The sequence below is a fragment of the Alosa pseudoharengus genome, unplaced genomic scaffold (assembly GCF_046254945.1).
Source record: "Alosa pseudoharengus isolate Yale_2024_CS ecotype anadromous, Long Island Sound unplaced genomic scaffold, YU_APseudo_1.1 YU_APseudo_1.1_scf_3, whole genome shotgun sequence".
NCBI classification, from domain to species: domain Eukaryota; kingdom Metazoa; phylum Chordata; class Actinopteri; order Clupeiformes; family Clupeidae; genus Alosa; species Alosa pseudoharengus.
This window is the reverse complement of record NW_027468718.1, coordinates 4,323,706-4,336,288: the sequence shown is the minus strand read 5'-3', so window position 1 is coordinate 4,336,288 and position 12,583 is coordinate 4,323,706. Positions and strand designations below refer to the sequence as shown.

At 43.1% G+C, this 12,583-nt stretch overlaps 1 protein-coding gene across 1 annotated transcript in view; it reads right to left on the bottom strand.

Moving 5' to 3' along the window:
- Window positions 1–8,054: 8,054 nt before the first annotated feature.
- LOC143100047 (gap junction alpha-5 protein-like) overlaps window positions 8,055–12,583 on the bottom strand; it is a 28,982-nt gene continuing 24,453 nt past the window's right edge. The window contains exon 2 of the mRNA XM_076262968.1: window positions 8,055–10,938. Coding sequence (XP_076119083.1) covers window positions 9,392–10,735 — 1,344 coding nt within the window. The 5' untranslated portion in view covers window positions 10,736–10,938 and the 3' untranslated portion in view covers window positions 8,055–9,391. The remainder of the gene's footprint in view (window positions 10,939–12,583) is intronic.

Sequence of the window (12,583 nt, the reverse complement as noted above, 5' to 3'; positions counted from 1 at the left end):
TCAAATTCACCCTCAGTAGGGCTGGGAGGGTATGGATGTTTTCTTACCGCGGTTGGAAAGCAAGAAAAGAAGTTTTGCAGTATACCACCCCCCCCCCAAAAAAAAAACAAAAAAAAAATCTGATTGCGAATTATGGATTATGAATTTTGTGCCGCCATCACAGCCAATTAAACTTAAGACAGCAAATTAAACTTAAGACAGCCACAGCAACTTCAAAGATCACTGGACCAAATGCTTTAGACATGAAGGTAATGAGCAGTTTATCAACAAGGCTATCAAGATTTTAGAACTGTTACATTTATGACGCTTGTTACAACGGTAGGCTACCGCACGTTTTAATGGCTGCGTCAGGTTGTAACAAAGGTAGGTCCTAGGCTAGCCTAGGCCTACATGTCACTGTTAAGTTAAATTCTTAACAAACTACAACATATTTTTTAATTCTTTTTTCAACTTTCATGGAGTAAACAGAAAGACTCCTTTCTGGCCAAATTTCACAGCTTCCACGTTTAACAGCTTTGTGTAAATGGAGTTTGAACGGAGAGAATATAAAAGTGTTATGATTGTGCCACTTCTCCCCTACTCTCACATAGTAAACAAATGGAATATTGGAACATTGCGCTCCCCAACACAAATGCAAAAGGTCGGGTTTGCTTCATCTTTTGATGATAAGTTTTGAAGTTTTGTTTTGAAAATGGAAGGTTAGCCTACTTAACGTAACTGTGGTTCTCTAAGAATCAATGCCATAAGATGGTTAATCACATTACACATCACAACATTACACACTACGTGCACACATGTGCAGGCCAATAGGGGGATTCGACTTGATGTAGCCACCTGCAGACGTCTTAAGCTGACTGCATAACGTGATTATTTCTGAGATTCTGCTAGGTTTTCAACCTGAAATTGTGCATAATATGTCATGGTTGAAAAGAATCTCAAAATCTGCAGGCGGGTACATGAAGTACTTCATACTTTCACATTCAAAGTATTGTATTTCTTCAAAGTATTGCATTTTTCTGTTGTATTTTTCCGGAACTTCACAGCTTAAACAACTACAAGAGCTGAATGCTTGGAGAACAGATGTGTGTGTGGAGAAAAAGAAGGCATTAGTGCAGAGAATGGACACATGTTGTCAGAGAACTGGGTAACACTTTATAATAACTACACACAATTCATCATTTATTAAGCCTTTGTTACTTATTAGTAACTGCAGAAAGAGCAGGAATTTAATGTTGGCACTATGATTTCATAGTATGATTCCATACATTGATATGTGACTACATAGGCTGCAACCTGTCTGTCTTACCTAGACAGTAGATATATTATGTATATGCAATTATTTTTGTTGATGTAAATTTGTAGATTTATTGTACAAAATAAATATTTGAAAATGTGGGTTATGATATGTTTCATTTGAATGTGTATGAAAGTGCAATGGTCTTCATCACACTGCAGTGGTTAGATGAGCCTATCTGTATTAGCTTGTAGGCTCCATGGTTGAAGTGCCATTTCAAACAACTAGAGTAGCTGTCCTTATTAGGCATCCACATCATAGTCCATATTATGTCCATAATCTATATCGTACTCCGCCTCTAGATGGTGCTGTTGCTGCAGACATCAAATTGTAAAGTGTAAATCTCCCTGATGTTGCAGAAGGAATCAGATTGAGTAGCAGATTATTACATCATTATTAATATGTACTCAGGAGCACAGAATAATGTAATCAGGAGCTTTATCATATTCTACCTCTAGATGGTGCTGTTGTCTGCAGCATCACAGTATCTGATAAAGAGCACCTCACATCATCATAGAGCTGCACAGTCCCGCCCACAGCCGATGGCGGATGTAAAAATTCAATGCAATTTCTCCATTGACAATTGCGGTGTAAGCCATAAAAACTTAACTGCACGTGGTAGACTTAAAACCAGCTATGGTTGTACTAAGCGATTGTATATGCTCCTATAGACACCAAGAGTTTGTGGGGCACTAACCTTGTTTTGAGATAAATGCCTTTTATGCGCGATCTCTTGGATAAGTACTTCATTACCCACAATCCTGAACAATCCCACAATCCCACAGTGATGACTCTGATTGGTGGAAAGGCCGTTATGGTCTTGTTTGAAACTTTCTCAGCGGAAAAATATTGACAAAGATGGCAGAGTTTTTTACTGCCTATGGCGAAAATCTTAATGTGATTAAAAACTTTCTTGACGAATATTGGCACTTGTATCAACAAGGATTGGGGTTTATACATCACACAAACTTAGTCAGGGCCAATACACTATCAAATAGACCACTGTAAATGTTAGTTTAAACACTCAAACTTTTCAGGTAGGCTAGCACTAGCCGACAGGCTAACCTTTAGCATTTCCGACATTGTATGTCATTACATAATGCAGCTAACATTAGCCTACATGCTGCAACACAGGTATGAAATATATTGTTTTAGTGAGTGTCCAAAGGGGCCACTTTAAATCGGGTCACATTATGGACTGTTTAGTGTCCGAGAGTCAGTTTGTGGGTTTTGTAAGGGTCAGCAGCATGAGGGACAAGACCTACAAAGTTGTGGTGAGTTAGCTAAGCAGGGAGGTTGTAATGTTAATGCTGCTAGCAGTGCTAGTTAACATTAGCTAGGCTACTGTAGCCTTCATACTGTATGATTAATATTAATCATTAACTTAGGAATACTTCGTGCATTTAATGAACATTTTGTGTAATAATTCACGGCAAATTAATAAACTGAATATGGTGGTCCAAGAGCAGACCATGCACCAGTCCATGCATCAGCCTGACTGAGCAGTGATGACAGCATAGGATGAGTCAGGTAACGTTACGAAGCACTGCCGTTAACGTTAACCGCTTTCACACACACAATATAAAATACACAATGATAAATATAAAATTCAATATCAAAACACTATTATTTACACGATTACTCCTGAAATAACTGCTATTAACTGCACATTCCCTATATAAAAATCACTGTTTGAAGGAAAGGTCGCCGGTTTTGAAATGATTTCGCGCTGATTCGTGCATTGGTTATATATTATTCAGTGAGGCGCGGTGGTTTATGGGATGAGTAGTTCCTTCGCTCGGAAATGAAAATATGTACACAGTCTTGTACCTTTGACTTTTTTTGGATTTTCTCTTCATTTTTTCACTCGAAATGATAGGTTGTATGCTTATGAGTTATGCCGTAGCTGGTTAGCCTAAGACATGCTGTTAAACTCTTTAGATACGGATTTTTCCAAACGTCAATGGGACAAATGAATGGGAATCTTACATCCGGCACCTAACCAGCGTTTTGGCTGTGGGCGGGACTGTGCAGCTCTATTAATTTCTACAGGAATGTAATCAGGAGCTTTATCATATTCTACCTCTAGATGGTGCTGTTGTTTGCAGCATCACAGTATCTGATAAAGAGCACCTCACATCATCATTAATATCTACAGGAATGTAATCAGGAGCACAGAATAATGTAATAATTGTAATTTTGTTTGCACCATCACAGTATCTAATAGAGGGGTCTCAAACTCCGGCCCGCGGGCCCAATTCCGGCCCGCGACCTAATGTCAAAATAATATGTAATTCGACCCTTGAGGGTATTTTTGATTGCGACAAACAACAACACTGGTTAAAATAGACGATAGATCCAAGACGGTGACAAATCCCATTTGCACTCTCCTCCACTAGTTGCTAGACATCCAGAGCTTCGATTCATGGCCAAATTCGCTGCACAAAGTTTTCAGGAAATTTTGTATTACATGCGAGAAACACAAAGACGTGCATTTGTTTGTAATGACGCGGAAGCGATGCAGGCTGTAATTTTGCACAAATTGAAGCAGAAATAGGTCGACACCAAATGTTGAAAAAACTTTTCTCGTGTGATGAAGTCTTGGGTAGGCTATGTTATTCACCTATTCTGATTCTGAAGGAGAATATCTGCCTTTTGGAGATTATGATCGACTATTGACAGTGATAGTCATGGTGCGTCTGTGAATGGAGGTGCATCTTTGCATGTACGACGCGTCCACTAAGCATACCATGCTTATTTCGACCCTCTGCTCAACATAGCTGAAGGTGGCAGTGGTAATCGTGATGATAGTGTCCGTAATGGATGTGGTACAGACAGCAGGGGTAGTAAAAATAGGGCTCTGAAGAACTACAAAGTCACCCACGATAGGAACTGATTTGACCAGGGTACATTATTGTAGGCCTAACAGTTTGTGGTTATAGGCTTGTAATAGTTTACTATTGTTGGTTTACATCTTAGGCCTACTGTTTTTCTGTTAATTTGTTATATGGGTAATATGACAAAAAAGAAAGTAAACCTACTCAAATATGTTCAACATCCAGTATTTACTGAAAGGTGCATACATTTGAGGTGTTTGCTATCCAGTGGCAAATTAGATGGGTAAATTTAACCCCTTCATAAACTTTTGTTTATATAGATTTTTATATTTACAGTAGGACTTTACCTGTTTTATAATTTTTAGTATTATTTATTTTATCATTATTTTATTTATAAGCTAATATTGCTCTAATTGTCTAAAAAGAGATAAAAACACGTGCACTTTCTGTTTGCAGTTTTGTGTGTTTTTTAAAAAAAAACAAAAAAACATTGCATTTTCAGAAATAGACGGCCCTCCAGTCAGATGACGTTGGCAGAAGTGGCTCATTTGAGTTTGAGACCCCTGATCTAATAAAGAGCACCTCACATCATCATTAATATCTACAGGAATGTAATCAGGAGCTATATCATATTCTACCTCTAGATGGTGCTGTTGTTTGCAGCATCACAGTATCTGATCAAGAGCACCTCACATCATCATTAATATCTACAGCATGGGTTCCCAAACTCCATCAATGTGGGCCTCCCCTCCGAAAACAGTGACACCTCCGCGCCCCCCCCCCCCCCCACATATTACCGTCACGTATGTCCAACCTCTTACGTGTATCTGTCACTTAATATTCATTTCTATACAAACCAAGACGGCGGATTCCTAAAGAAAGGCAACCATCCACACCATAAGTTTATCTAAGTTAGCTATGTAGCCTACCAAAAAATTAATTTTACCGTGACTCGAAGAACTGTAAACAGTGTTGTAAGGCTGCGTGTACAAATCCGCTTGGAGCTGCAAGTTACTGTTCACTGGTAACTTGCAGCTAGCTCGGCTGGCGGCACTGTTGCTAAATTACGTTATGAAGTTTGGCACAATACATTCTCACTCAGGATAGGGATCAATAATACTTTCCACTATCCCAAAGATTTAGTATACATCTCTTCTATGATTTATTTCGATTTTACAATGTTGACAATTACATAATCATTGAAAAAAACATAGATAGTTCTAACATGAAATAAACGTTTTCCCTTCTTTTTTGAATCAACCTTCCGCGCCTCCCCTCAAATAATTTGGCGCCCCCCAGGGGAGGTGCGCCTCACAATTTGGGAACCTCTGATCTACAGGAATGTAATCAGGAGCTTTATCATATTCTACCTCTAGATGGTGCTGTTGTTTGCAACATCACAGTATCTGATAAAGAACACCTCACATCATCATTAATATCTACAGGAATGTAATCAGGAGCTATATCATATTCTACCTCTAGAGGGTGCTGTTGTTTGCAGCATCACAGTATCTGATAAAGAACACCTCACCAGCGTCACCTTTGCAGTGCAGAGGTATGAAATGATGATGTGGGGACAAATGACTAAATGATTCTTCCAGACACATTATGTGGTTCTAAATTTTTATTTTTAATCTATTATGGCATCAGTAAACATGATAAGAAATAAACAGCACAGGACCCTGATACCCAGTGTGAAATAGTCAGGATGACAGAAGCACATAAACAAACACCAGAGGACTGGTTTTACTGTAGAGAGCTTGTCCACATATACACGTGATGTGAGTTGCTTTGCTAAGTGCTGACTTCCTATGGTGAGCACAGACACTGGTTAGTAGTTAGGAATTTCAGAAATAAAATGTGGAGGTCATGGGAGAGCTCAGAAGTGTGAGAGAATCGTCTGAAGCCTCCTACAGGACGCATCCAGCAGCTCAGCATGAGAATCAGCACAGCCTCGTCCACTTCTGACCCTCTCCACAACACCACTGCTGTTGCACTCTAGTGTTGCATCTGGATGTGTGCATGGGTTCCATTCAAAAAGAAGGACGTTATTTACAGGTGTTGGAGGTGCTGTGTGTTGAAGGACGTTATTAAGAGGTGTTGGGGGTGCTGTGTGTTGAAGGACGTTATTAAGAGGTGTTGGAGGTGTTGTGTGTTGAAGGACATTATTAAGAGGTGTTGGAGGTGCTGTGTGTTGAAGGACATTATTAAGAGGTGTTGGAGGTGCTGTTTGTTGAAGGATGTTATTAAGAGGTGTTGGAGGTGCCGTGTGTTGAAGGACATTATTAAGAGGTGTTGGAGGTGCTGTTTGTTGAAGGATGTTATTAAGAGGTGTTGGAGGTGCTGTGTGTTGAAGGATGTTATTAAGAGGTGTTGGAGGTGCTGTTTGTTGAAGGCACATATGTGCTTGCATACTCTTTACTGTAACGGTGTCTCCTCACATTCGGTCATGTGCAACGTTGCATTTCCTGTCTACCGTAACGCTTCACACCTGGTGCCATCTTCAGACAGGCTTCTCTGATACATTCACCCTGATCTAGCGTGTAGAACTAGCAGAGTAACACTCAGACACATGCATCCCTACTGTAAATCACAAACACATGCATTCCTACTGTACATCACACACACATGCATTCCTACTGTAAATCACACACACATGCATTCCTACTATAAATCACAAATAAAACAACATTATTTAAAATCATTATTCAAAAGTGATGTTCCCAGTTCAGTACGTGTTAAACCAGCTGCTCACTGGACCTCTGACACACGCTTGCCGTCAGTGACCACAGCTCCTCTTTAGATCACTCTTATGTCCCTCCTCACTTGCCGTGTGGCTGTCATTTCCTGCTGTTATAACTCCACTGACATGCAAGAGACTTCATGCTGTCACTCAATGTCATAAAGTAATGTTGATTCAACCTACAGGACTACAACTCCCATAATGCATTTGTGTATCATATTGCAACAGCTGGTTTACACAGCTGGTATGTGTTACTGCTATTTCTATTAGCATGTCATGTCTCATTGTGTGTGTGTGTGTGATGACAAGTTTGTGGGCATGAACTACTAAAATGAGAATGACCATAGATTTTTAATGATGGAACACTTGACAGTTTGCACATGTCACACATGTCATATTGCTGAATAGGGTTGGGCACCGAAACACGGTTCTAATATGGCACCGGTGCCGACGCAAACAGTAGTAACTGCATCGAATAACAACGTGGATTTCGGTGCCTCATTTCAGGCATCACTGCATGTCATGTGCCATCTCTAACGTCTTGCTCTGATAGCAACACATCCATATACAGTTAGCTAACATAAACAGTGTATAAACCAGAGGGGTGCACCACATAGGCGAGTGGACAGTGTTTGACAGCTTGCGTGAGCCCAAGTAGTTTACTTTAAAGCGATATCGCGAGCTCCTGTCAAAATCTAGCAGTGGGCCTAACTACACACAAGCAAAAGGCTATGAAACAACATCAACAGTAGGTGAAAACTGTATTTCACGGTGTGTTCTAAACAACATAATGGCATGATATGAATCTTTCATGTGCATGAGGCCCATATAGCATCACAATGAATTTGAAGATCATGTTAAAAGTTAGCTGGCAAAAACATAAATATGTAGGTTACATACCTGATGTCACTGAGCTGTCAAAGAGGCTACGAAACCATCTCCGTACGTTATCGCTAATTAAACTCAGCTGACTGGTGTTAGCGCATAGCCATACATGTAGTTGCTGTTAAAATGCCTACTAGGCTAGCGCTGGGAATCTAAACACTTCAACACCGGCATGTAGCCTAACATGTTCAAAACTACTGCGTGTTATGGGTTAAGACATGAAATTTCTTGAAGCATTTGGCAACACAGTGAATTAACTGGAAAGTAGAGTCCCTGTTAGATGGGAGTGCTGGCAGTTTTATGGAAAGCGGTTTTAACATACCTTATGGAAAACCGCCTACACTGGATAAACTAGAAAGCAGAGCTTTAGCCTACCATGTGTGTGCATGCATGGCAAGCTGTTTTAACATTTAAATGTATTATTCATAGGAGCAATGAGATATTGATAGTAAATTGAATATAACAGTTCAATTTCATGTTCAAATTTGTCTTATCAATAATCAAAAAAGCAATTCATGCTTTAGACCATTTTAATTTAAAACATTTTAAAAACAAAGTACCGGTTCAGGCACCGTTTCGGCACTGGCACCATTTTAAAAGTATCGATTTAGCACCGGTATCGGATAAAACCCAAACGATACCCAACCCTATTGCTGAAGTAGCCTAGCGAAGGCTGATGAGGAAGACGCGTGTCATGTTGCTGTAGTAGCCTAGCGGAGGCTGATGAGGAAGATGCGTGTCATATTGCTGTAGTAGCCTAGTGGAGGCTGATGAGGAAGATGCGTGTCATGTTGCTGAAGTAGCCTAGCGGAGGCTGATGAGGAAGATGCGTGTCATATTGCTGTAGTAGCCTAGCGGAGGCTGATGAGGAAGACAGATAGGAATTTTGATAGTAAACAAAACAACAAACAAACAAACACAGAGACATAAACATGGAGTCATAAAGCTCCCGTATGTTGTGCATCTACATCATGCTTCAAGGCTTTAGAGAGTTCTACATGAACAAACTCACTACTATGAAAATTAATGGCCCTATCATGACAGTCTCAAACGCATGGTCACTGGCGAATAGTTTAAACATATTTGGGGTTTATCCAGTCTATACAGTCTCAAGTGTGTGTCTACCAGCTCTCCAAACACACACACACACACACACACACACGTACACACACACGTACACCTAGTTTTGTCCAACCAGAGGGAGGAGCAGCAGTGTGGCAGACTGAGAGTTCTGTCCGTCTTGGCTCCTGATGCCAGTGGCTCAAATGTTTTTGTCTTTTGTATGTTTTTGGAAAAATATGTCAGGAAGCTGGAAATGAATAATGTGAGATTTCTCTGGTTATCTCAGAGAGAACAGAGGTGATGCTGACAATCTACTGGAAATGAAGACTGTTATTATTCTCAACTGTATCTCAGTATCTACTAAGAGAGAGCTGCTACTAAACTTCCAAATAGCGGGGCTATATGCTAATGGTACCCACGCTAACAGCTAATGCTAACATCTAACAGTGATGCCGATGACCCCATCTCATCTGAATCGTCTCTCTGTTGCTCGGAAAGTTTATGTGTTTTGGTTTATGTGTGTTTGTGTGTAGTGTGTGTGTGTGTGCAGTGCAAGCATGTGTGTGTGTGTCACACAGCCAGGTCGTCCTGTCGCACACGTCCGCTGCTGGAAGCGCTGGTCTTGCTGAGACGCCGCTTGTCCTTCAGCAGAGCCGCATGGAGCAGGGCGGGGCTGGGGGCGGGACTGGATCCCGGGGAAGGGCAGCCATTGGTCAGGCCTCTGGGCAGGCCATTGCTGATTGGCTGCTGGTAGGTCATGCGCAGGAAGTCGGGTGTGTGTGTGGGATCCAGTCGTCTCTCGGTGGCCATGTTGGCAGAGTTCTGCTGCAGGGCCAGGCTCGTGCTGAAGGGCTGGCAGGAGGGGGGTAGGGACCCTAGTGTGTGTGCATGTGTGTGGGGCTGCGCCACCGGAGGAAGTTGAGGATGATGATGATGATGATGGCCAGTCACCAGAGAGCCGCGTGATGCTGCCAAGCACTGGTGGAAGTCTGGAGGGGGTGTGTAACCGGGAGAAGGGTGGGAGGGGGGTGTGTCCACGCTCTCCATCCCCATGGAGCCGGTTGCCGTGGCGCTAGCAATGGCGATGGGTGCGGTACTCTTGTGGTTGGTGCTGGCATTAGCGTTGGTGCTGTGGAGGGCCTGCTTGGCAGCGTAGCTCCTGAGGCAGCCCTTGAGCTGCTTCCAGCCCAGGTGTTGGAGCTCCAGCACGCTGAGGAAGAGCGAGACGCCGGCCACTGCCAGCATGAACACGATGAAGATGTTCTTCTCAGTGGGCCGTGACATGTAGCAGTCCACCATGTTCTTGCAGGGTGGCGTGGTGCACTTGTACTCCGCCTTCAGGAAGATGCCATACATGAGGTACTGCACCACGATGAAGCCCACCTCCATCACCGTGCGGATCAGGATGCTCAACACATACGTCTGCAGTAACGCCCCTCGCAGCTGGATCTTTCTGGAACCCTCTGGCACACCGCCTCCTCCTCCTCCCTGCTCGTACTTCTGCTGTAGGTACTCCTTCTCACCTCCTCCTCCTCCACCTCCTCCTGCTTGGTCATCATCAGCGTCTCTCTCCCTCTCCTCCTGCTCTTTGCGCCTCCTCTTCTCCTCCATGCGTACGGAGTGCATGGCGTGGCCCATGTAGATGAGTGAGGGCGTGGACACGAAGACGATCTGAAGAACCCAGTAGCGGATGTGGGCGATGGGGAAGGCGGCGTCATAGCAGACATTCTCACAACCGGGCTGCAGCGTGTCGCACATGAAGTCGGACTGCTCATCGCCCCAGCTGGACTCGGCCGCCGTGCCCAGCACCAGGATGCGGAAGATGAAGAGCACGGTCAGCCACACCTTGCCCACTGAGGTGGAGTGCTCCTGCACCTCCTCTAGAATGTTCCCCAGCAGGCTCCAGTCACCCATCTCAGCTCAGAGAGTTAGGGATGCAGGAAGCAGGACTCAGGAAGCAGGACTCTGGACTCAGGAAGCAGGACTCAGGAAGCAGGACTCAGGGAGCAGAACTCAGGAAGCAGAACTCTGGACTCAGGGAGCAGGACTCTGGACTCAGGGAGCAGGACTCTGGACTCAGGGAGCAGGACTCAGGACTCAGGGAGCAGGACTCTGGTCTGGAGAGAGGGGAGAGAGAGTGAGTAGGGGAGAGAGACAATAAGGAAAGGGAAAGAGAGAGAGAGGGGGGGGGTAATGCCCATTTATTGGATCAGTCTTCAAACCATAGAGCCATGACACACATAATGCATACACAACCGTGGCAACATCTGGTTAGACCCCTTCCCCAACCCCCTCTGGTTAGACCCCTTCCCAATTCCCTTTCGGTTAGAGCCCTTCCCAACCCCCTCTGGTTAGACCCCTTCCAAATTCCCTTTCGGTTAGAGCCCTTCCCAACCCTCTCTGGTTAGACCCCTTCCAAATCCCCTCTGGTTAGAACCCTTCCCATTCAAAACAATCTTCCCAATCCCTTTTGGTTAGACCCCTTCCAAACACCATCTGATTAGACCCATTCCCAACCCCATCTTAGACCCCTTCCATACACAACAATCTCCCCAATCCCCTCTGGTTAGACCACTTTCCAACTCCCTCCGGTTAGACTACTTCCCAATCCCTCCCATACACACAACCAGAACACATAGTTCCAGGTGGTATCCAGGATCAACAGAAAAATATTAACCAGCAATTTGCCAACCCACCATTGTCCAACCTATGTCCATCTCTGTGTCCATCTCCTAATGACTGCTACTGGAGGATTGCAGATGTTAAGGTGCTGCATGCAAATCTCTCCTACCAAGTAGCAGTGCTTCACCTGAATGACTACATAGTTCCAGGTTTGGGTATGCTTAAATGACTACATAGTTCCAGGTATGTGTATGCTTAAATGACTACATAGTTCCAGGTATGTGTATGCTTAAATGACTACATAGTTCCAGGTATGTGTATGCTTAAATGACTACATAGTTCCAGGTATGTGTATGCTTAAACAATCACTTTGTCTCATTTGCATTGCTACTGCATTTGTACATGTTGCAACAATACAAGTCACAACATGTAAATAGGAAAATGTTGGAGTTCTTTTGCCATTTTTGGGAGCTATAGGCAAGTTGGTTCTGACCACCTCAATGAACTATGCTAAGTTAGGCTAATGGTGGGTGCATTGCTGCATGCACAGATACAAGTAAATGACAAAAGAAAGGTTTGGACTGAGAGTTATCTCTGTGTCAGCAGGGTTGAAATATTAAATTCCCAAGTTTTGGTAAATCCAGTTACACTCCCACTGCCATGAATGGCCTCATTTGAGAAGTGTTTTCAATAGGCAGACTGTTAAGCTCGGTTTAGCAAGCTAGCCTCATGCCATAGCACCGCATACTTATAGGGTGCGCCTTAAATCATTCTCACCTGAACATTCCTTAGCATGTCTGTATGAATAGTTTCAACGAGTTATGTGAATAAGTTAGCTATGTTACACTGACAATATAAAGTTAGCTAGTTAGCAAGCTAATGAAACTAACATTGCATGTTAACTACCAGTCAAAACAGCAGGATATTGTGGGTGAATTAGGTTAACAACATACATTGGAAAGTTATGGAAACATACTTCCTTGAAACCATCGTGTTCATAGACAGAGACAGGCTAAACCCCACCTGAGTTTAAAACAAATGTGTAAAGAGTAACTGCTAGCTATTCGCCCCATAGACTGAATGATACGCTGGTAGCATGTTTTCCCCTTTGTGAGGACCATAAGGGGTGGTAACTGACAT